The sequence below is a fragment of the Mobula birostris genome, chromosome 19, assembly GCF_030028105.1.
Source record: "Mobula birostris isolate sMobBir1 chromosome 19, sMobBir1.hap1, whole genome shotgun sequence".
NCBI lineage: Eukaryota > Metazoa > Chordata > Chondrichthyes > Myliobatiformes > Myliobatidae > Mobula > Mobula birostris.
This window is the reverse complement of record NC_092388.1, coordinates 22668299-22692809: the sequence shown is the minus strand read 5'-3', so window position 1 is coordinate 22692809 and position 24511 is coordinate 22668299. Positions and strand designations below refer to the sequence as shown.

The 24511-nt window shown below is 43.2% G+C and overlaps 1 protein-coding gene across 1 annotated transcript in view; it reads left to right on the top strand.

The window, feature by feature from the left end:
- Nucleotides 1–24511, top strand: part of LOC140212482 (cadherin-20-like) — a 196880-nt gene that overhangs the window by 146523 nt on the left and 25846 nt on the right. Inside the window, exons 7-8 of the mRNA XM_072283345.1 lie at nt 3464–3717; nt 20839–20975. Of these exons, the coding sequence (XP_072139446.1) occupies nt 3464–3717; nt 20839–20975 (391 nt within the window). The remainder of the gene's footprint in view (nt 1–3463; nt 3718–20838; nt 20976–24511) is intronic.

The window sequence follows — 24511 nt, the reverse complement described above, 5'->3', positions numbered from 1 at the left end:
AGGCATGGGGCAGTGATTCACGGTGGTCGGAATCAGAAGAGTATGGCGATTTCTGAAGTTGATAGAGCCGGCAAAGTTTGCAGAGAAGGGTGATATAACGGAGATATCATGGGTGATACCATGGAGAACTGAAGTAAATAAATCGAGCCTCATGGGCAAAACATCTTTGTGAAATTGGGATATGGTAAGCAAGAATTAAAGAAAGTGAAGGAAGAATTAAAGAAGGGGAAAATCTGCCGTCCTGAGAAAAAGACACTGGCTGTCCACTTTATCTATGCTTCTCATGATCTTATACACTTCCATCAAGTCACCACTCATCCTCTGTCGGTAGAAAAAGAAATGCCTTAACTCAGTTATACTAATGAGGAATGCAGGCTTGGAGATTTGCTCCCTGGGGGTGGTGGGGGAAGGAGGCACCAAGTGGAATTTATGAAGGACGTTAGTAGCTTCCTGTTGGAAGTGTGTTTAGGCCTTGTGAAAGTGAAGGGATCTGGCCATCAAACTGGGACATTGCGAGAAAGTGGTCCATAAATCGCACCCTGGGTACAGAGATCAGGGCCTTCCACGACATGTCCAGGAATCAGCCTCTGGGTCTGGAGACAGGGATTTGGAAACCATGACTCAGTGAGGTTCTACAGGAAACACCTTCATTCCCGATGATAGATACTATAGAGAGAGTGCAGAGGAGATTTACAGGGGTGGTGCCTGGATTGGAGAGCATGCCTTATGAGAATAGGTTGAGTGAACTTGGCCTTTTCTCCTTGGAGCGACAGAGGATGAGAGGTGACCTGATAGAGGTGTATAAGATGATGGGAGGTATTGATCATGTGGATAGCCAGAAGCTTTTTCCCAGGGCTGAAATGGCTAACACGAGGGGGCATAATTTTAAGGTGCTTGGAAGTAGGTACAAGGGTGATGTCAGAGGTAAGAGTTTTACACAGAGAGTGGAAGGTGTGTGGAATGCACTGCCAGTGACAGCAGTAGAGGCAGATACAACAGGGTCTTTTAAGAGACTCCTGAATCGGTACAAGGAGCTTAGGAAAATAGAGGGCTATGCAGTAGGGTAATTCTAGGCAGTTTCTAGAGTAGGTTACATGGTCAGCACAACATTGTGGGCTGAAGCGCCTGTAATGTGCTGTAGATTTCTAAAAAAAAGATATCAGACCCTTGATTAGATCTCTCACGTTGCTGAAGGTAGATCCTTGATCGCCCTGTCCACTTTGTCATGGCCTTTGTACTCTGTTTATCTCCACAGCGCTTTCAATACAGCTGCAACACAGTATTCTACAGTCCCAATGATGGTTCTCACTCCACAAGTTTATTCCCTTCCATGGATGCTGCCTCAGCTGCTGAGTTCCTCCAGCATTTTGTGGGCGTTGCTCTAGATTTCCACCATCTGGCAAATCTCTTGTGTTACTGTATTCTACATTTTTTTTTTCTTTTTGCTATCTCGATGCAGTTATGTATGGCGTGATAAGTTTGGATGGCATGCCAAGTCTTCCATTGTACCCGGTACACTTGACAATGATAAACTAATAATGGTGAAGGGGCTTGTGGTGGGAGTAAGCGAGTTAAAGAAAATTAAAAGAGCTTACCTAGGACATGTTGCCACTGCAGGGCTAGGACCTGCTCCAAGAAGCCCCCTTAAATGGTGTTGTTACAGTGAGTTGGTGACTGTTCTTGGAATGACCAATGATACTCGCTCCTTATAATCTGACTCAATTTTATGAGCAACAGGATATGATGTCATCACGTGTATATCTCAGGCCTCTTTGCTGCAAAGGTAATTTTGTGATCGGAGTTGACCAATCAAATTTCCATACTTGCACGATCCAACCCATCAATCCTCACAACCATGTGCTGCTCAGAAATAAGTAATCTTCAGCACAGAGCACTGAAGGAACAGTGCAACCCACTTGAATTTCCCAGCCAGGTAATGAATCAATGGCAAATTATAGAACATAGAATTTCTTAAAAATATTTTATCAATAGATTACCTCTGTGACTTTGAAGTACTGGAGTCCAAATTATCTCAATGAAAATAGCACCTGTGTTTTTCCTGTTTTTTGAAATGCGTCTTTAGATTTTAAGTCACCTCTCTATGTTGAAGGCAAATGGCTGCAATGTAATATCTAACACAGAGATGTATTCCTGGACCTCAGGGTTACATCCTTATGTTACATGACTTTATAACCATTTGCCATCAGCTAGCTTACATGACTCAAGTGCAAAATCCTGTCTATTATGTTTCTAACTCGAACTCCCAAATCTCACTAAGCATAACTAATACCTTACAACACAGCTGTTTATAAAGTGAGAAAATAAACAAACGCAGGTCTGTGCACTTGTCATGTTAAACAGACATGGGAATTTCACTAAAATCATTGACCCCTTCATTGCAAAGAGAAAACAAAGCAATATTATCACCTATCACATCTATGATCCACTACAGAATGGTATCGCATGGAGGGAGGTTATTCAGCTCAAGTCTTCTGTAGCCGTGCAGAACAGTGCAAAAATGGGCATCCAGGCCCGATTTCTGAAGGAGACCTTACTTGTTTACTGTGTACTTTAACAAGGAAAGGACAGAGGAGATTTATTAGAATGAGGGACTGGATAAGATATTAATATCTGAAAAGGTTGTAGAAAATTAGTGTTGTTCTCTTAAGAAAAGATTAGGGAGCATTTTAATCAACATGGATTCATTGAGGCACACAGGACAGATTCAGTTTCTTTGGCCCACCATGTCATTGACAGCCGTCAAGGGACTACCCATACTCATGTCATCTACTGTCAACCTGTCCATAACCTTCAATGCCTTGGCACAAGTGTTTGTTTAGAGATTTCTTAAATATTGTGAAAGTATTTGCTTCTACCATGCACTTAGGCAATGCAGTCCAGATTGCAACCACCCTCTTGGTGAAAAAGTTCTTCAGCTCCCCTCCAAACCTGTTGGCCCCTTAAACTACCCTTATAGTCTCTGGTTTTGCTATGTAAAAACGTTTCCTCTATCTACCCTGTCTATGCTTCTTATAACTTTGTATATAAAAATTTGTATCTGAAATTATTTTGAGGTTTGCCAATTCTAACTCAGTGGCGTGAGTATTGATGATGAAGACCCAAGGTAATATGAAAAATTCTTGTCTCCTGCCAAAGGGTTTCGGCCCAAATCGTCAACTGTACTTTTTCCCATAGATGCTGCCTGGCTTGCTGAGTTCCTCCAGCATTTTGTGTGTGTTGCCAATGAAAGTGTATTCAAGGATAACTTCCAAGAATCAATTGGATAATAGCTGAAATGGAGAGGTTTATAGAGCTTTGGAGGATGAGAGAGAGGCCTTAATCGAATTGCACTTTCAAAGAGTTGGCATGATCACTACAGGCTGAATGAATTCCTTCCATATTAGGTGATGTCAGGATTTCAGTGGATGAATACCTAATGTGATTGCTTATCTCTTAATTCCAGCCATTAGATTTTGAAACCAAGGACAGCTACATGTTGGTTGTGGAGGGCACCAACACCCACCTAGATCTTCGCTTTCTAAACTTCGGTCCATTCCGAGATACAGCCAGGGTGCGTCTGACAGTTGAGGATATGGATGAGCCTCCACAGTTCGATTCTCCCTCCTACATGGTGGAGGTGTACGAGGATGTCACAGTCGGAACTACTATCCAAATTGTTTCAGCAAAAGACCCAGATGCAGCAAACAACTCCATCAGGTACGAAATGACTATAACAATAGGCTTGTACCCTAAGCTGATCACACGATGGTCAACATAAACCTAGCATCCCAATTAATAGATTTCCTTTCATTACAGGCCCACTGAGCTTTGACCAATTTTGTACATATTTTCCCACAAATGCAATGTACAAGCCATAAGGTACTGTGGTTTATGTTGCTCTTTGTGCGCAACATATAAAGATTAGCTTTATTTGTCACATGTTCATTGAAAATGACGGAACATAGCGGCATGCGTCGTTTTGTGTCAATGACCAACAAGGGCCAAAGATTGTACTTGGGGCAACCTGTGAGTGTCACCACACTTCCAGTGCTAACATAGAACAGTACAGCTCAGGAACAGGCCTTTTGGCCCACAATGTTGTGTCAAACCAATTAAGTTAGTAATGGAATGGCCAATTTAACTAATCCCTTCTGCCTTCAAAATGTCCATGACCTTCCATTTCCCTCATATTCATGTGCCTATGCAAACGTCCCTTAAAAGCCTCTAATGTGTCTGCTACTCCCATCACCTCAGGCACCCACCACTCTCTGTATAAAAAAAACTTGCACCTCACAACTCCTTTGAATTTACTCCCTTTCACCTTAAAAGCATGCCCTCTGGTATTAGACATCTTAACCCTGGCAAAAGATACTGTCTTTGTCCTTTATTTGAGCTGTTCATAATCTTAGATGCCTCTATCAGATCTCTTCTCGGACTTCACTGCTCCAGGGAAAACAACCCAAGTTTGTCCAACCTCTCGCTATCAAATGCCCTCTAATCCAGGCAGCCCACATAGCATGCTTATAACTCACTAACCCAACTGTACACCTTTGGAATGTGGGAGGAAACGGGAGCACCCGGCACAAGACTACCCAGTCACAGGGAGAACGTACACACTCTTTACAGAGAGTGGCAGGGAATCGAACCCTGTAAAGCGATTGCGCTAACTGCTACAGTGCCACGCCGCACTGCACTTCCCATTTTTCTGCTTGGTCATAGAGCTTAAATATCATTAGTGTGATCAATGCACAGATACGCTCAACAAGAAATTTTGGCTCCAGATTGTCAGATTCAGATTAAGTATGATGCGATCCCAGTTCCCACTGCCACCTTTCTGGCCTTTCTCCAGATCCTCTGTAATTTATGACACATTGATATGTTTTGCTACGGTTTCTTTCTGCTCTCTATTTACTCCCATGCCGCACAATACAGAGGATGTTAATAATGAGCTTTTCCAACACCTCTATCAGTGCTGTGCTGCAATCACTCCCTAGGGCTGTTACCACAGTGTCTCCAACAGCCTAACACTTGATAATGTGCTCCAGATTTGTCCTTCTGTTGTGTTAGTCTCTTTGTTTATATAGCCTTTCAATTTGCGGTGTTCATGTAAATTAACTTGCCACCAATAAACCCAGGAAATATTCATTATTCTTCCTGTAGTTATCCCAGCATAAAATATATAACTGGTCAACAGCTCGAGATATTGTTAAGATCATATCTCGAAATAAGTGATCTGTTAGGCACAACTGATACCATGAATGGACTTGAATCTTTGCACAGAGAAAACAAAGCAGATTGCTTTGCGATAATGAAGGCTGACAAGATTGACCTGGGCATGTCTTGTCTTAGTAAAACCGATGCAAGTACTCTCTGCCCCTGGAGCATCAAAAAGGAAAAGAAGATTTGTAAATAATCTTGGCATTTGCAGTGATTACTCAAAGCCAGATACTTTATCTTTGTAAAGTGCTTGTGTATTTGTGGTGCACAGTGTCCTCTGACCATTGATGAGGTAACTTCAATAAGAGAGTGAAGAAGAGTTTCAGACAGTTATTTGTATCTCTCACTTGCTGCCTATCATTTTATGAAAGGATAGCCACCGCCAGCCTACCACTCCTGAGAGTTCAACTAGCATGCCGTCCAGCACACTATACAATACTGACAGCTATTTCATCAATACAGACACTAGCCTTGTACTTCATTGGAAAATCAGTGCCAGACTTCAGAGCTGCGATGTAAACTAGCAGCTTTCCTATTCCCAGAGTGAGGTGTGTCAATTTTAAGACTACACATTGTGTAAAATCTAGAAGCTACCCGATGAATTTGCTGTTGATGTTCTGCCAGGATCTCACTACCACCATTTTAATTCACTGTTCTCATCAGATGATGATATTTCTCTGCAGTAAGTGGGGGTGCGTTAAATAGTCAGCAACAGGTGGCACACAAGCACAAACTACTACTACTACATTGACTCAGGCCTAGGGGGCCGGCGTCGGGCATGATGACGGACTCTCCACTTCTCCCTCATCAGTGTGTTCAGTTCATCTACATTAGCTGCGCCGCTGTCTTCTAGGAGCACATTGACCATAGTCTTGGGAGGGCACTCAGGGTTCATCCTCCCGTGCTTGGGCTCCCATACGATGACTAGGCTGGCAGGTAGCTCAGGGTGGCGTAGACAGTGCCCCGCTAGTTGCAGTCTTCTCGCCTCAATTTTAGTGGTGAGCATCGGTAAGTCATTACAGAGCTCGACGTTCGTCATGTACTGTTGCCAACTCACGTCAACAGCCATCCAGAGCATTCGTGTATAGCAACCATCTAGAGACTTTCGCATAGTCTTGGTGAGTGTCCACATCTTGCATCCGTACGTGAGAATGGACTCTATGACTGCTATGAAATCCTCTTTTTAAGCCCTCTGGTCAGGTTCGACTTCCAGATTCCATTCATGTCGTTCATAGCCCTCCACGCCAGCTCCTTCTGTATCTTTATGTCCTTCTCCGAACTCATCATTCTTGACCCGAGGTACTTGTAGTCAAAGACTTTCTTAATGGTATCATTCTCTACATCTTGAGAGTACCTCATAGGCATATGTAAACCATATGAATTAGATGTGGTCACCTCATCCCTCAAGCCCTCTAAGGTGCTTAACAAGATCATAGGTGATATGATTATAAATTCAACTTTGCATTCTGACATACTAAGCCGTTTATCATGTTTGTATCTATTTTTGCTTTATCAATGTTCAAAGATTGTTTCCACTGCTGCTTGGGGAGCAAGATTGAAGGTTTAGTGGCCTTCTTCTGTTCTAGGTTATTTAATTGTATGTTCAATGACTTCATTGAGAGAAAGAATTCCAAAAATGGAACAATTATATCCACCTCCTTCAATCCCTCTGGTAGTTTGTTCCATATACCAACCAGCATCAGACCCCCTTTAAATTTTACCCCTCACACCTTAAACCCCTGCCCTCTTGATTTAGACTCCCCTACTCTGGGGAAAAAGACTGTCTTTCTATTCTGTCTATGCCCATCTTCATTTTACAAATGTCTATAATGTCACCATTTAGCACCCTTAGTTACAGGGAAATCAGTCCCAGCATATCCAATTTCTCCTTATAACTCAAGCCTTCCAGTCAAGGCAGCATTTTTGTGAATCTTTTCTGCATCTTTTCCACTTTAATCACATCTTTACTGGAGTGTGGTTACCAGAATTGCACTCAGTACTCCAAGTGTAGTCCAATAGAAACCATAGAACCATAGAAACTACAGCACAGAAACAGGCCCTTTGGCCCTTCTTGGCTGTGCCGAACCATTTTCTGCCTAGTCCCACTGACCTGCACAGGAGACCATATCCCTCCATACACCTCCCATCCATGTATCTGTCCAATTTATTCTTAAATGTTAAAAAAAGAACCCGCATTTACCACCTCATCTGGCAGCTCATTCCATACTCCCACCACTCTCTGTGTGAAGAAGATCCCCCCCTAATGTTCCCTTTAAACTTTTCCCCCCTCACCCTTAACCCATGTCCTCAGGTTTTTTTCTCCCCTTGCCTCAGTGGAAAAAGCCTGCTTGCATTCACTCTATCTATACCCATCATAATTTTATATACCTCTATCAAATCTCCCCTCATTCTTCTACGCTCCAGGGAATAAAGTCCTAACCTATTCAACCTTTCTCTGTACCTGAGTTTCTCAAGTCCCGGCAACATCCTTGTAAACCTTCTCTGCACTCTTTCAACCTTATTTATATCCTTCCTGTAATTTGGTGACCAAAACTGAACACAATACTCCAGATTCGGCCTCACCAATGCCTTATACAACCTCATCATAACATTCCAGCTCTTATACTCAATACTTCGATTAATAAAGGCCAATGTACCAAAAGCTCTCTTTATGACCCTATCTACCTGTGACGACACTTTTAGGGAATTTTGTATCTGTATTCCCAGATCCCTCTGTTCTACTGCACTCCTCAGTGCCTTACCATTAACCCTGTATGTTCTACGTTGGTTTGTCCTTCCAACGTGCAATACCTCACACTTGTCAGTATTAAACTCCATCTGCCATTTTTCAGCCCATTTTTCCAGCTGGTCCAAGTCCCTCTGCAGGCTCTGAAAACCTTCCTCACTGTCTACTACACCTCCAATCTTTGTATCATCAGCAAACCTGCTGATCCAATTTACCACATTATCATCCAGATCATTGATATAGATGACAAATAACAATGGACCCAGCACTGATCCCTGTGGCGCACCACTAGTCACAGGCCTCCACTCAGAGAAGCAATTCTCTACCACCATTCTCTGGCTTCTTCCATCGAGCCAATGTCTAATCCAATTTACCACCTCTCCATGTATACCTAGCGACTGAATTTTCCTAACTAACCTCCCATGCGGGACCTTGTCAAAGGCCTTACTGAAGTCCATGTAGACAATATCCACTACCTTCCCTTCATCCACTTTCCTGGTAACCTCCTCGAAAAACTCCAACAGATTGGTCAAACATGACCTACCACGCACAAAGCTATGTTGACTCTCCCTAATAAGCCCCTGTCTATCCAAATGCTTGTAGATTCTGTATCTTAGTACTCCCTCCAATAGCTTACCTACTACTGATGTTAAACTCACCGGCCTATAATTTCTCGGATTACTTTTCGATCCTTTTTTAAACAACGGAACAACATGAGCCACTCTCCAATCCTCCGGCACTTCACCCGTAGACAGCGACATTTTAAATATTTCTGCCAAGGCCCCCGCAATTTCAACACTAGTCTCCTTCAATGTCCAAGGGAACACCCTGTCAGGTCCCGGGGATTTATCCACTTTAATTTTCCTCAAGACAGCAAGGACCTCCTCCTTTTCAATCTGTACAGTTTCCATAGTCTCACTACTTGATTCCTTCAATTCCATAGATTTCATGCCAGCTTCCTTAGTAAATACAGACGCAAAAAACCTATTTAAGATCTCCCCCATTTCCTTTGGTTCCGCACAAAGCCGACCACTCTGATCTTCAAGAGGACCAATTTTATCCCTTACAATCCTTTTGCTCTTAATATACTTGTAAAAGCTCTTTGGATTATCCTTCACTTTGACTGCCAAGGCAACCTCGTGTCTTCTTTTTGCCCTCCTGATTTCTTTCTTAAGTATTTTCTTGCACTTCTTATACTCCTCAAACACCTGATTTACCCCCTGTTTCCTATACATTTCATACAACTCCCTCTTCTTCTTTATCAGAGTTGCAATATCCCTTGAGAACCAAGGTTCCTTATTCCTATTTAATTTGCCCTTAATCCTGACAGGAACATACAAACTCTGCACTCTCAAAATTTCCCCTTTGAAGGCTTCCCACCTACCAATCACATCTTTGCCAGAGAACAACCTGTCCCAATCCACGCTTTTTAGATCCTTTCTCATTTCTTCAAATTTGGCCTCCTTCCAGTTCAGAACCTCAACCCTAGGACCAGATCTATCCTTGTCCATGATCAAATTGAAACTAATGGCATTATGATCACTGGAACCAAAGTGCTCCCCTACACAGACTTACGTCACTTGCCCTAATTCGTTTCCTAACAGGAGATCCAATATTGCATCCCCTCTAGTTGGTCCCTCTATATACTGATTTAGAAAACTTTCCTGAACACAGTTTACAAACTCTAAACCATCTAGACCCCTAACAGTATGGAAGTCCCAATCAATGTACGGAAAATTAAAATCCCCTACCACCACAACTTTATGTTTCCTGCAGCTGTCTGCTATCTCTCTGCAGATTTGCTCTTCCAAGTCTCGTTGACTATTGGGTGGTCTGTAATACAATCCCACTAATGTGGCCATACCTTTCCTGTTTCTCAGCTCCACCCATAAAGACTCAGTAGACAAGCCCTCTAATCTGTCCTGCCTGAGCACTGCTGTAATATTTTCCGTAACAAGGGAATCGATTTATCGAATGCTTACGTGACATCCTAACTCTCCTACTCAGTGTGTCAGCCAGTGAAGGAAATCATGCAATACACATTCTTCATCAGCTTGTCGACTGGCATTGTCAATTTCAGAGAACAATGTACTCACACCTCTATGTTTCATGGTGCAAAAACACTCGTCAGGGCCAAAATTTAACTTTCCAAAATGCACCATTTTGCACTTGTCTAAATTAAATTATTCTTTCCCCATCGTCCCAGTTGACCTAAATCCTGTTGCAACAGGAACCTAGCACTGGTCCCTATGACACACAAGAATCAGTCTGGTAGAAACAACCATCCTCAATCACTCTAGCAAGCAAATTTTGTATCCAATTGGCGAGCTCACCCTGCATCCCACATGATCTCTCATACTCTGTCAGCCTGCCATAAACAACTACGTCAAAGGCCTTGCTGAAGACTATGTAGACAATGTGCACCATTGAGACCTCATCAGTCCTCTTAGACACCTTTTCAAATAACTGGATTAAGCTTGTGGGATTTGATTTCCATAAACAGAGCCATGTTAACTATCCACTATCATTCCTTGCCTTTCCAAATGCAAGTAATTCCGATCTCTCAGAAACTCTTTTGGCACATTTTCCACCATTGATGTAAGGCTCCCTGGCTTGTCCTTAACAATATTAGCCACACTCCAATCTTTGGGTCCCTCACAAAGATACAACAATCTCTTCCAGGGCCCCAGCAAATTCTTCCCTGACTTTTCATAACATCCCAGGTCATATCCACCTTATGTTCCTTAAAGTTTGCCAACATATCCTCTATCCTAATGTTGATAACTTCCAGGATATTACTATTCCTTGAACTCAGTAGTCTTCACGCCCTTCTCCATGGTGTGTACAGGTGAGAAGTATTAATTTAAGACCTTGCTCTTCCCCCACGGCTTCACACAAAGATTAGTAAACAAATCCTTAAGTGGAACACACAAAATGCTGGAGGAACTCAGTAGCTCGGGCAGCATCAATGGAGAGGAATAAACAATCGAAGTTCCGGGCCGAGACGGTTCGCAGCCTGAAATGTTGACTGTTTATTCCCCCAACAGATACTGCCTGACCAGCATTCTGCATCTGTTACTCTGGATTTCCAACATCTGCAAGATCTCTTTTGTTTATTATCTTTATAATCCCTCTAGCTACCCCTTTAGGACTCTGTAGAAAGCATCCCACCAATGGGCTTTATAAATGGAGTATGACCTCTACACAAGCAATAACATCCTGTTAACCTCCTAATTACCCACTACACCTTCACACTACCTTTTGTCAGTGGTTGCATTCGATACAGATCCCTTTGTGTCTTTGAGCTTTTCAGTTACCCAATATTTACATAATTTTGCCCTTTTATTTTTATGTCAATATGTTCCATTTTACATTGCAACACTATACTCTATTTACCAGACTTTTACTCAGTCACTTAGTTCATCTATATCCCTTTGCAGCCTCCCTGCATTCTTCTCAGAATTTACATTTCTCTCTTCACAAATTCAGCAACCATTATCTTCCATTTCTTTATCCAAACCATTTTATCCAAACGGGTCCTCTTCCTCAGCATGCCACACTACACTTGTTCAAGACAAATTGAATTGAGTTGACTTTATTTCTTACATCCTTCACATAATAATAAAGGCACCCATTAGCCTTGCGAGACCATGGACGTGCGCCTGGAAAGTCTTCACTCTCCAGGGCGTAGGCCTGGGCAAGGTTGTATAGAAGACTAGCAGTTGCCCATGCTGCAAGACTCCCCTCTCCACGGCACCGATGTTGTCCAAGGGAAGGGCATTAGGACCCATACAGCTTGGCACCAGTGTCGTCGCAGAGCAATGTGTGATTAAGTGCCTTGCTCAAGGACACAACACGCTGCCTCAGCTGGGGCTCGAACTCACGACCTTCAGATCACTAGTCGAACGCCTTAACCACTTGGCCACGTGCCCACACATAAGGAGTAAAAATCTTTATGTTACATCTCCGTCTAAATGTGCAATGTGCAATTTATAGTAATTTGTAATAAATAGTATGTACAACAGGACAGTCAATATAATATAGAAATATTGTATCAGCATGAATTAATCAGTCTGATGGCCTGTGGAAGAATCTTTCCTGGAGCCTGTTGGTCCCGGCTTTAATGCTATGGTACCACTTCCTGGATGGTAGCAGCTGGAACGGTTTGTGGTTGGGGTGACTCGTGTCCCCGCTGAGCCTTCCCTTTTCACATCTGTCTTTGTAAATGTCCTGAGTAGTGGGAAGTTCACATCTACAGATGCGCTGGGCTGTCCGCACCACTCTCTGCATAGTCCTGCGGTTGAGGAGAGTACAGTTCCCATACCAGGCAGTAACACAGCCAGTCAGGATGCTTTTACTTGTGCCCCTGTAGAAAGTCCTTAGGATTTGGGGACTCATGCCAAACTTCTTCAACTGTCTGAGGTGAAAGAGGTGCTGTTGTGCTTTTCTCACCACACAGCTGGTATGAACAGACCACGTGAGATCCTCAGTGATTTGTATGCCAAGGAACTTAAAGCTATTCACCCTCTCGAGCCCTGATCCACTGATGTCAATAGGGGTTAGCTGTCTTCATTCCTCCCATAGTCTACAACCAGCTCCTTTGTTTTCGCGACATTGAGGGAGAGATTGTTTTCTTGACACCACCGTGTCAGGATGATGACTTCTTCTCTGTAGGCTGCCTCGTTATTATTTGACATAAGACCAATCAATGTAGTATAGTCAGCAAATTTAATTAGCAGATTGAAGCTGTGGGTGGCAACACAGCCATGGGTATACAGAGAGTAAACGAAGGGGCTTAGGACACAACCCTGAGGGGCACCTGTGTTGAGGGTCAGAGGGGCAGAGGTGAGGGAGCCCACTCTTACCACCTGCTGGCAATCTGACAGGAAGTCCAGATCCAGCTGCACAAGGCAGGCTGAAGGTCGAGGTTTCTGAACTTCTTGTCAAGCCTGAAGGGAATTATAGTGTCAATTGCTGAACTGTAGTCTAAGACAGCATTCTCACATAAGCATACTTTATACTTTATACTTTATTGTCGCCAAACAATTGATACTAGAACGTACAATCATCACAGCAATATTTGATTCTGCGCTTCCTGCTCCCTCGATTACAAATCGATAGCAAATATTAAAAATTTAAATTATAAATCATAAATAGAAAATAGAAAAATGGAAAGTAAGGTAGTGCAAAAAAACCGAGAGCCAGGTCCGGATATTTGGAGGGTACAGCCCAGATCCTTCTTTTCCAGATGTGTAAGGATGGTGTGTAGAGCTGTGGCTATTGTGTCATCTGTCGATCACAGGCAAATGCAATGAGCATAGGAAGCATGATAGACAATCCACAGAAGGTAGTTTATTTAAAAAAAAATTAACAAGAGCGTAAACACTGTGCAGATCAGGTGCAATTTTGTGAAGAGAGAAATAGTGTTAACAGTTCATGTCCTTTCATTAGAATCTTTTACAGTGCTATTTCTGCAGACTAGCAGGGTTAATATCACCTCTGCTTCACCTTGTCAAAGCCAGGCAGGAAATTGAAACCACAGGTAAACATTATACCTGGCTGGGCAGAACTAAGGCCAAACCTGGTAAGACCTGATAAGCTACAGAAGATGGGCATTGTTAAAGGAAGATGAAAATGGGTTTTGTGGTGATTCAACAATAGAAGTTAAGGGTTGGGCATTTGATATTTGATTAGCCTCGAATTTAAATGGGTAGAAAGAAGAAGATTGTTAAAGTACTCCAGTATAGTCAACTTGAGAGGTTTCTGAAGCAGGATGAGGGTTTCAGCAGGTGAGCTGGGGCAGGATCGCTATCACATTGTTTTATGGAAGTGGCTGTTAGTGTAAATCTATGTGTAACCTAAGTGCATAATCTCATTGGGTGACTGCCGTTGTACTGCTAACGATATATTAGAATCAAAAGGATCTCTGGAGACAGCTTATCTACTGATGTCTACTTTAAGCATACTGACTCTCACAGCTATCTGGACTATTCCTCTTCTCACCCTGTCTCTTGCAAAAATGCCATCCCCTTCTCGCAATTCCTCCGTCTGCGCCGCATCTGCTCTCAAGATGAGGCTTTTCATTCCAGGACGAGGGAGATGTCCTCCTTTTTTAAAGAAAGGGGCTTCCCTTCCTCCACTATCAACTCTGCTCTCAAACACATCTCCCCCATTTCACGCACATCTGGTCTCACTCCATCCTCCCGCCACCCCACTAGGAATAGGGTTCCCCTGGTCCTCACCTACCACCTCACCAGCCTCCGGGTCCAACATATTATTCTCCATAACTTCCGCCACCTCCAACGGGATCCCACCACTAAGCACATCTTTCCTCCCCCCCCCCGCCTTTCGCAGGGATCGCTCCCTATGCGACTCCCTTGTACATTCGTCCCCCCCATCCCTCCCCACTGATCTCCCTCCTGGCACATATCCATGTAAGCGGAACAAGTGCTACACATGCCCTTACACTTCCTCCCTTACCACCATTCAGGGCCCCAAACAGTCCTTCCAGGTGAGGCGACATTTCACCTGTGAGTCGGCTGGGGTGATATACTGCATCCGGTGCTCTCAGTGTGGCCTTCTATATATTGGCGAGACCCGACGCAGACTGGGAGATCATTTTGCTGAACACCAATGCTCTGTCCGCCAGAGAAAGTAGGATCTCCCAGTGGCCACACATTTTAATTCCACATCTCATTCCCATTCTGACATGTCTATCCACGGCCTCCTCTACTGTAAAGATGAAGCCACACTCAGGTTGGAGGAACAACACCTTATATTCCGTCTGGGTAGCCTCCAACCTGATGGCATGAACATTGACTTCTCTAACTTCCACTAATGCCCAACTGCCCCCTCGTACCCCATCCGTTATTTATTTATATACACACATTCTTTTTCTCTCTTTCTTCCTCTGTCCCTCTGACTATACCCCTTGCCCATCCTCTGGGTTTTCCCCCCCTCCCCCTTTTCCTTCTCCCTAGGCCTCCTGTCCCATGATCCTCTCATATCCCTTTTGCCTATCACCTGTCCAGCTCTTGTCTCCGTCCCTCCCCCTCCTGTCTTCTCCTATCAATTTGGATCTCCCCCTCCCCCTCCCACTTTCAAATCCCTTACTAACTCTTCCTTCAGTTAGTCCTGACGAAGGGTCTCGGCCTGAAACATCGACTGCACCTCTTCCTACAGATGCTGCCTGGCCTGCTGCGTTCACCAGCAACTTTGATGTGTGTTCCTCGTGTCTGCTAACGATATATTAGAATCAAAAGGATGTTTCAAATGTTTTTTTTTAAACAAGGACTGTGGTTAGAATCATAAAATCTCTGCCAAAAACCGCTGTTGTTGCCGCAAACATAAATTATTTAAACAGGGAATTCAATAGCTGTTTGAAAAAGAAGGCATAATAAATAGTATCAGGAGCCAGCAGGGGAATGAAATGAGACTAGGCAGGACCCTTGGAGATAACACTTGATGTAATTGATTGGCTCAAAATGCTCCATGGAGTCAATTTTTTTTTAATGACTTTTGCCTCTGGGACTAATGGTTATTTCATATTGAAATTCTAAGTCTCTGTTCCTCTGGCATTTCAATTGGATGTTTTAGAGACGACACTTAGGGTTGAAGTAAGGGTCTCTGTCCAAAAGAGACAGTCCCAGCATTTCACTGACAGCAAGACTGGGGGATGAGTACAGTCCCAGACTTCCAGACACAATTTCCTGTGCTTTACAAGTCTACAGATCTCTCAAAGTTGGCACGCAAATAGACAGGGTTATTAAGCAGGTGTATGGATATAGGTCTTCATTAGATGGAGTCTGAGCTCATGAGCCACAGGGTAATGTTGCAGCTCCTTAAAACCCTGGTTAGACCACTCTTGGTGTATTGTGTTTAGATCTGGTCACCTCATTGTAGGAAGGATGTGGAAGCTTTAGAGATGGTTCAGTGGAGATTTACCAGGATGCTGCCTGGATTGGAGAGCATGTTTTATGAGGGTAGGGTGAGCAAGCTAGGGTTTTTCTATTTGGAGTGAAGAAGGATGAGATATGACTTGATAGACATTTACAGGATAACAAGAGGCATGGATGGAGTCGATAGCCAGCGACTTTTACTCAGGCTGGAAATGGCCAATACAAGGGAGCATAATTTTAAGATAATTGGAGAAAAATATAGGGAGGGATGTCAAAGGTAAGTTTTTTACACAGAGAGTGGTGGGTGTGTGGAGCAGCCTGCCAGGGGTGGTGGTAAAGGCAGGTACATTAGGGACATCTATGACATAGATGATAGAAATATTGAAGGCTATGTAGAAGGCAAGGGTTAGATTGATCTGAGAGTAGGTTACAAGGTCAGCACAATACCATGGGTCAAGAGACCTGTATGCTGCTTTGGTGTTCAATATTCTATGGTCTATGATAGGGATGCCAAAAGAAACTTTTAACTGTTCAACATCACCCCACCATGCCACACATCTTACTTTGATCAGGTTTAATCGTCGTTATACTCACATTATAATGAGGAGTGTATTGAGAACCAGGCAGAAACAGGCACCTCATAGACAATTTTCCAGCAACATCACGGAAAATGATCTCCCCTGTACCTAACTGTTAGAAGATCTTGAGGTGACAAGACGAAATTTTAAAAAAGCATGTATCAAGCATGCTCACTGCCTGAAGTGGGGGAGTGATGGCAGACTCAATCGTAAAAGATTGTCTCTGCTTCAGCAGCTCGGGGAAAGTATGTGAGGAGTCTGCAGCTTTCTCCCTGTTGGCCTATGTTTTCCCAGGCCAAAGATCAACACATTGTTAAGTGAGCCTATAAATTGCTCCAGTGTGGTTGGGATGGGGCAGAAGAATTGCGGGGAGGGGCTGACGGGAATGGGGAGGAACTATACAGAATGTGTGGAGAGGTGTTTAATAGTCAGCATACACATGATTGGCCAAAAGGACCAGCTTCTGTGCTGCATGATCCTACAACTCAATGACCATGACTTGAAAATAAATTACACAGTCGTGTGGAGAAGCAGGAGAGTTTTTTTTATTAATTAATATTTCAGGATGAGTGCGTCCTTGAGAATGCCTGCTCTTGTTGCCCGTCATCAGTTGCCCATGAGAATGTTGTCGTGACACGACTTCTTAAATCATCACAATCCTCCTGGTCCAGTCGCTCTCACAGTACTGTTGAGGAGGGATTTCTCGGACTTAAACATGGAGAAGAGTAGGAACCCGGAAGCTCCTACTTCAGGAGCAACAAACATCTGCTGGAGGAACTCAGCATCAATGCCGGAAGGGAATGGAACTGTCAACGTTTCAGATCAAAACCCCACATTAGGACAGCTCAGAATGTTTCCAAGCCAGGACTGAGTTGTCAAGTTCCTTTGCCTTCTTGGTGAGAGAGATCACGGGTGTGGCAGGAGTTAAGGGAGATGTCCATTTTGTAGATGATATAGAGCCAGCTCAACAACTCCTTCAAAGGGCCACCTATACCATGAAGGTCCAAATGTTCAGCTTCTGTAATATTCTGGAATTCTATGATAAAGGGACCATGAAAGGAGATGTTGCTACTCTGAGCCACATGGGGAAATTCAAGGTCCCAAGTGCCTCCCTCTCAGTTACCTGCTTATTGAAGAGGTCTACCTGCAGTGATGGTTGCTGGTTACTAAGTTCCTTGGCCTGCCTGCTGGACAATTGAATAATGGAATGTAGATAAAGCGTAAGCAGAATACGAGCTGCTGCTCTTCTAGTTTTTGTTTGACCTCACCCTGGCAGTGGAGGAGGCAGAGGACAGACAGGTCAGTGTGGAAAAGGGAAGAGAATTAAAATGGCCTCCAACCAGGAAGTTCCAGTTCGCCACTGCAGCCGGAACACAGGAGCTTGGCAGAGCAATCACCTAATCCGCACTTGGCCCCTCAAGACCACCAAAAGCAGTAAGTGAAGTTGGAGGAGACACACTGTTACAGTTGAAAGGGGAGGTGCTGAGGGAAGGATGAGATTAGATTAGCTTTATTTGTCACATGTACATTGAAACATTAAAACATACAGTGAAATGCATTGTCTGCATCAATGACCAACTCAGTCCAAAAATGAACTGGGAGCAAGTGTCACCCTGCTTCTGGTGCCAATAAAGCACGTCCACAATTTAAGCTACATCCTTGGAATGTGGGAGGGAACTGGAGCACCCTGATAAAACCCACATGGTCAAAACGGGCTGGGAGGGGAAAGATGTGACAGGTGGCGGGATCCTTTTGTAGCTGGTAGGAACATTGAGGAATGTGTGGTGGATGTGGAGGCTGGTGGGGTGAATGGTAAAGACCAAGGGAACTCTACCCCTGTTTCGTCTCTGGAGAGGCAGGATGAGAGTGGAATTATGGGTAATGAAGATGGGGGTGAGGGTTTGTAATAACTGTCACTGAATGATTTGTCTCCTGAGCTGGGAACTGAAAGAGAAGAAAGGAGAGAGAGATGTCATAAATAGTCCAAATGTCAGGATACCTACGTCAGACTGTTGTTTATCAATACAAGTACCTATGTCAGGGTGCTGTTTATTGACTGTAGCTCTGCATTTAACACCTGATTGAAAAGTTACAGAACTTGGGCCTCTGTACCTCCCTCCACAACTGGATCTTCGACTTCCTAACCGGAAGACCACAATCTGTACAGATTGGAAATAACATCTCCACCTCAGTGACAATCAACACTGGGATGTGTGCATAGCCCACTGCTCTACACTCTCTACACCCATGACTGTGTAACTAGGCATATCTCAAGTGCCATCTATAAACTTGCTGATTATACAGCTATTGTTGGCAGAGTCTCAGATGGTGATGAAAGGGCGTACAGGAGTGAGATATACCAGCTAGCTGAATGGTGTCATAGCAAAAACTTTGCACTCATCGTTTGTAAGACCAAAGAGCTGATTGTGGACTTCAGGAAGGGTAGGACAAGGGAACACAACCAGTCATCACAGAGGGATCGGAAGTGGAGAGAGTGAGCAATTTCAAGTTCCTGGGTGTCGATATCTCTGAGGACCTAACCTAGTCCTAACATATTGATACAGCCATAAAAAAGGCAAGGTAATGGCTATATTTCATTGGGACTTTGAGGAGACCTGGTTTGTCACCTGAAACACTCGAAAACTTCTATTGATGTACTGTGAAGAGCATTCTGACTGGCTGCATCACTGTCTGGCATGGGGGACGGTGTTGGTGGGCCACTGCGGCGGATCAAAGTAAGTTGCAGAAAATTGTCAAATTAGTCATCTCTATCATGAGTACTAGCCCCTGTAGTATCCAAAGCATCTTCAAAGAGTGGTGCCTTAGGAAGGCGATGTCCATCATTAAGGGCCCCCACCACTCAGGACATGCCCCCTTCTTAGTGATACCATCAGGAAGGAGGTACAGAAGCTTGAAGACACATACTCAATGATTCAGAAATAGCTTCTTCTCCTCTGCCATCCAATTTCTGAATGGATATTGAACCCGTGAATACTACATCACTATTTTTTTATTTCTGTTTTTTGCACTACTGATTTTAACATAACTATCTAATAGATATATACAGTACTTACTGTAATTCAGTTTTTTCCCATATTTATCATGTGTTACGTACCCCGTAACTGGTTTGCCAAACCAGCAGAAATGGATCACTCAGTTGGAGTCTGGATTACTAGAACTAAGAAAGTTTTATTAAAGAAACAAGCAACACAGTAATCAAAAGGATAATAAATGCAACAGTTCAGCAATGATAAAACCACATGTGCACAGAATTAAGATGACAGCATCAATCAAGCTCTATCGTTGTCTAGGGGTAAATGACCAATTTCAAAGTGACACAAAATTCAGTCCAATTTAGTTCAGTTCGCAGTAATCTTTGCCATGGCGATGGACAACGTGGGGGGAGGGAGAGAGAGAACGAGAACGACTGATCATTCAGAACGGCTTCCACTCACAGACTGGCGATATTGCTCACAAGCAGCTTTCGGGCGGGTCCTTTGTGATGTCACCTGGGGTCACCGACTGTGACCCCTCCTCCAGATGTGGTCGATCCTCTGCAGTGAACCCGGCACCCAAGCGAGGGTGGACACACATCGGGTTCCTGCTGATCGTACCTTTCCACCCTGTGCGTTTAAGGCCGATCCCCCGATCAGCCGTTCAAGAGCTTCCCACCGACTCGTGAGAGGCGCACCGCTTCCAGGGTCTCGTTACCTCGAGTGTCGTGTGTGTGTCCTGCCTTAGCGAACCTGTCCCTTTTTATCCCCCTGCTGGGGTATCGCCTGTCCATCACTTCAAACAGTTCAGGGTTCAAAGGGGGAGCCGCTCTAGACAGCTCTCTCTCCCGTCCCTTCATTACACATCTCCAGATCGCCTGTCCATCACTTCAAACAGTTCAGGGTTCAAAGGGGGAGCTGATCTTGACAATACCCAGACTGATGGCTCCTTCATTAACACCTCCAAATGCTGCTTCATTGTTCCTCATCTCTCCTTCCCCTGAGGACAGGTGGCAGACCAACTGCTGATGCCACTGTTGCAAGCCCAGGCCAGCAAACATCTTAATTTATGTGTATTCTCGTCACACCTGTGAAATGAATTTGAGGAGAATTGAAGAATGTAAGTTTATCATAATCATGTAGTGCAGTTTATTGAGAGCAGTGAAATAGGGAAGTTGATTGAAAGACATCAATCCTGTTCTTTTCATAATCTTTCTTAATATTTGCACATGAACAACCCACTGACTTCGAAATGACAGGAAACAAAATTAGCATGAAGAAGTTTGGAAACAGTAGTGATTACCTAAGCTTCATTCTTAGTGACTTTTCTCTGCATTTTCATTTAAAAAAATTAAAGCATCTTATTAAGAAGGTATTTTCTTCCTTTTCTCACTTCTCATTGTAAGGTATTCAATTGAGCGATCCACCGATCCTACAAGATCCTTTTATATTGACATCGCCTCAGGAGCTCTAATGACTGCAAAGTCACTGGACCGAGAAGATCTTTCTTGGCATAATATCACAATCCTTGCAATGGAAATGAGTAAGTATCTGCTTGATATCTGGTTCAGAATCATATGCTCTTTTCATTGCTGACATTCTGTTTAATTAAGTTGAACTTGCCAAATGGCAAGCAAGCCAATAAGGACAGATGGGGCAAAAAATGTATGGGAGTAGGTGAATTCTCAAGGAGACCTTCGAGTATTATTTCAGATTCAGATTCCAATTTATTTACCACATGAACATGGAAACACACAATGAAATGTGCCGTTTGTGTTAACAACAAACATAACTAAGGATGATTTGTGGGAGTTTGCACGTGTCGCCACACATTCCAACATCAACGTAACATGCCCACAATGCACAGCAGAGCATCACAGGACACTACAAGCAACAAAGCAACAGCAAGAAAACAACTTGCTTTCCTCCCTTGCATCCACACACATGTACAATCTCTAGGCTTCGGGCTTTGGGCTTTGACTTCCAGATTTCCAATCGACCTTCAGGCTTCAATCTTCGGTAAAGAACCAAACTCCAGGCACGCCACCTTACCGGCCCTCAGGCCTCCTCATCCCTCTTCTCGCACAGACATCCAATCCGGGAACCACTGACCTGGGAGAGCCTGACGGATGTCCTTCATCACCCGTCCATGTCACTGGAGCAGTGATGCCCACATCACTAGCCTTCAAGTGCTGAGCAAAGGCCCAGGCTGTGGATAACTTCATCACCAGGACTTTGAATGTCGAGCAGAACCAGAGGCCTGTCTTCCAGCTCCCTTGCTTCCCTGTCCCTTCTGTGCCCCAGAACCATCCCTACAAGCTTAAAAAAAACAACAATCTTGACGTTGATGGAGTGTGAACATTGCTGATACATTATTGTTCAGTTAGAAACGAATTGAGTGACTTGTTGACCAGTTTCCGAGGGCAGTTTGAAGTCCGCCACATTGCTCAGCATCCAGAGTCAAGCGTCAAGCAGACCAAGCTGGGACTGCAGATTTCCTTCCCTAAGAATGTGAATAAACCAAATGGGTTTTTGCAATGACCTGCAAGTTTTGTAATCATTATTGCTGTATGTTTTTTTTTAATTCCAGATATAATTCATTGAATAAATTTAATTTCTCTAGGGACCGTGATATGATTTGAACTTCCCTCAATGGGTCATTCAGTCAATGCCATTAGTTTACTAATCCAGTTAATTAACTCCCTTTCTATTATAGCACAGAATTTGCAATAATTAACAATTATTCAATTTCAAAAGTAAGGCACGGGTATGGATAGAGAGTTTTTGATTGACAGTTTGCAATCTGGCTGTGTTGAAATTAAAAGCCTGTGTATTTACAGTGTAATGTGCCCCTTGTGGGGGTACATTATATCCTTTTTAATGATCTTGTAAATTTCATGGATTTTCACAACATGGAAACAGTGCCCTCAGCCCACGAAATCTTCACCGATCATTAAGCACCCGTTTATATTAATCCCAAATTATAATCTCCCCCTTTCCCATCAATTCCTGCCCTCCCGCCACCAGATTCCACCACTCACCTACACACTACAGATAATTTACAGAAGTCAGTTAACCCACCAACCGGGAGGAAACAGTAGCACCCAAAGGAAACCCAGAGAGTAGCAGGGAGAATATGTAAACGCCACAAAGATAGCTCCAACATCCAGTGCTGAATTAGATTACTGAAACTGTGAGGTAGCAGGGCTACAAGTAACACACAGAATGCTGGAGGAACTCAGCAGGTCAGGCAGCATCTATGGAAATGAATAAACAGTCAGCATTCTGGGCCGAGACCTTTCTACTATCTGTGCCACTGTACTATTCACGATGGTCTGAATCTACCACTACCACTTACTCAAACCTACTCTGTAAAAGCAACTGCAACGTTGAGAGCCTTCTCCATTAAGAATTTAGTGCAGATATTCCAATTGTTTACTTAGAGATACAGCATGGCAACAGGCTCTTCTGGCCCAGCCAGCCTGTACCACCCCATGTGATCAATTAACCTACTAACCCATGTGTCTTCGCAATGTGGGAGGAAACCAGAGCACCAAGAGGAAACCCCTGCAGTCATGGGGAGAACATACCATACAAACTCCTTACAAACAGCCATTTTGTTGACAGTGATTAAGTGCCTTTCAAAAGCCTACACCAAACCTGTAATCTTCTCAGGAAGATTCCTGAACTGTCCATGAAGCCATGAACACTACCTCACTGTTCCTTTTTTACACTACTTATTTTGGTTTTTATTGTAACTGATAGTATTTTTTATTTTACTATCGTATGTGGTGCACTATACTGCTGCTGCAAAATATCAAACTTCAGTGATGATAAATCTGATTCTGATGTGAATTTCAGCTACGCACAAAGTAGGCATGGTGTAATGTTCTCTGGAAACATTTGTTTATATGAAATCAATCACTGAAAGAATTATTCTCCCATATGTGTATTATAATTTCCTGAGATGAATATCAATAAAGTAAAAGGTTTTTAATTTTTTATTAATTATTTATAGTTATATATTTTAATCATTTGCATATGTCCCAATCTATACTTTACATTCTGTATAAAGTTTTAATATTCTTTGAATATTGAGGCTTTTTGCTTCCTAGTTTGCTGAATGTGAGGGTTCTTTAATGTGATCGGTTGTTGAGCCAGTTTGATAATGTCACTCTGCAGGGATGCTATTCAATGGACATCTGACAGAAGAATTAAAACAGGGGAAGCTCTCTTATAGGAAAACTCTCTTCATTGGCTTTTAGTGCTAGTGATAATAAGGTCAAGATCACAAACGTAACCCCAGTGGAAAATTTTCTGTTTTAGAAACAATATGGTGAAATTTATAAAATAGTGTTCTGGCACACAGCTATGCACAGGTGTTGAGATTAGCACATTGCAGGTTATGCAATAGAAATCAGTAAGCCTTGCACTGGGAAAATTGATTCCTAAAATGTCCCCTTTAAGTGCTTCTGAAGCTGAAGGCTTCATTCCACAGCAAAAGCAATAGTTTTCTCTTGTTCCTTGTTACATAATATGTAAAACACAATGGTTGAATAAGCAAATGATCAAGCAGTATTTTGTAACTTCGGAGGACCAAGTCCTCATGTGCTTATCTCTGTTACGTGTAGAAAAGGTTCTTATTACCAGCACATAACAGGAATGGTCCAAGAACATCACCTCGTAATTTTGGTCTCGTTTTACACTACGTATTTATTTTTTATATATTTCTTCTTGTAGCTTACAATATTTTTAACGTATTCACTCCACTGTTGCCTCAAAACAACAAATTTCATGACATCTGTCAGTGATTATAAACCTGATTCTCTGATTCAACTGCATGCTGAGGCCAGGCATGACCGTGCGCAGAGAATCCTGATTAGCATCTGTGTGGGTTTCCAATGACTGCATGGAGAGCCAAGAGCATAATATTGAAATTATTTTGATCCCTGAGACAAGTTATTTGACCTGCTATACTTTAAAGACAAGATTGCAATTGGACAGCAGAAATACTTTGAAGCCAGAAGGTAGTGGATTCGATTCCAGCACTGAAGGCCTGAGCCTAGATTTAAGGCCTTC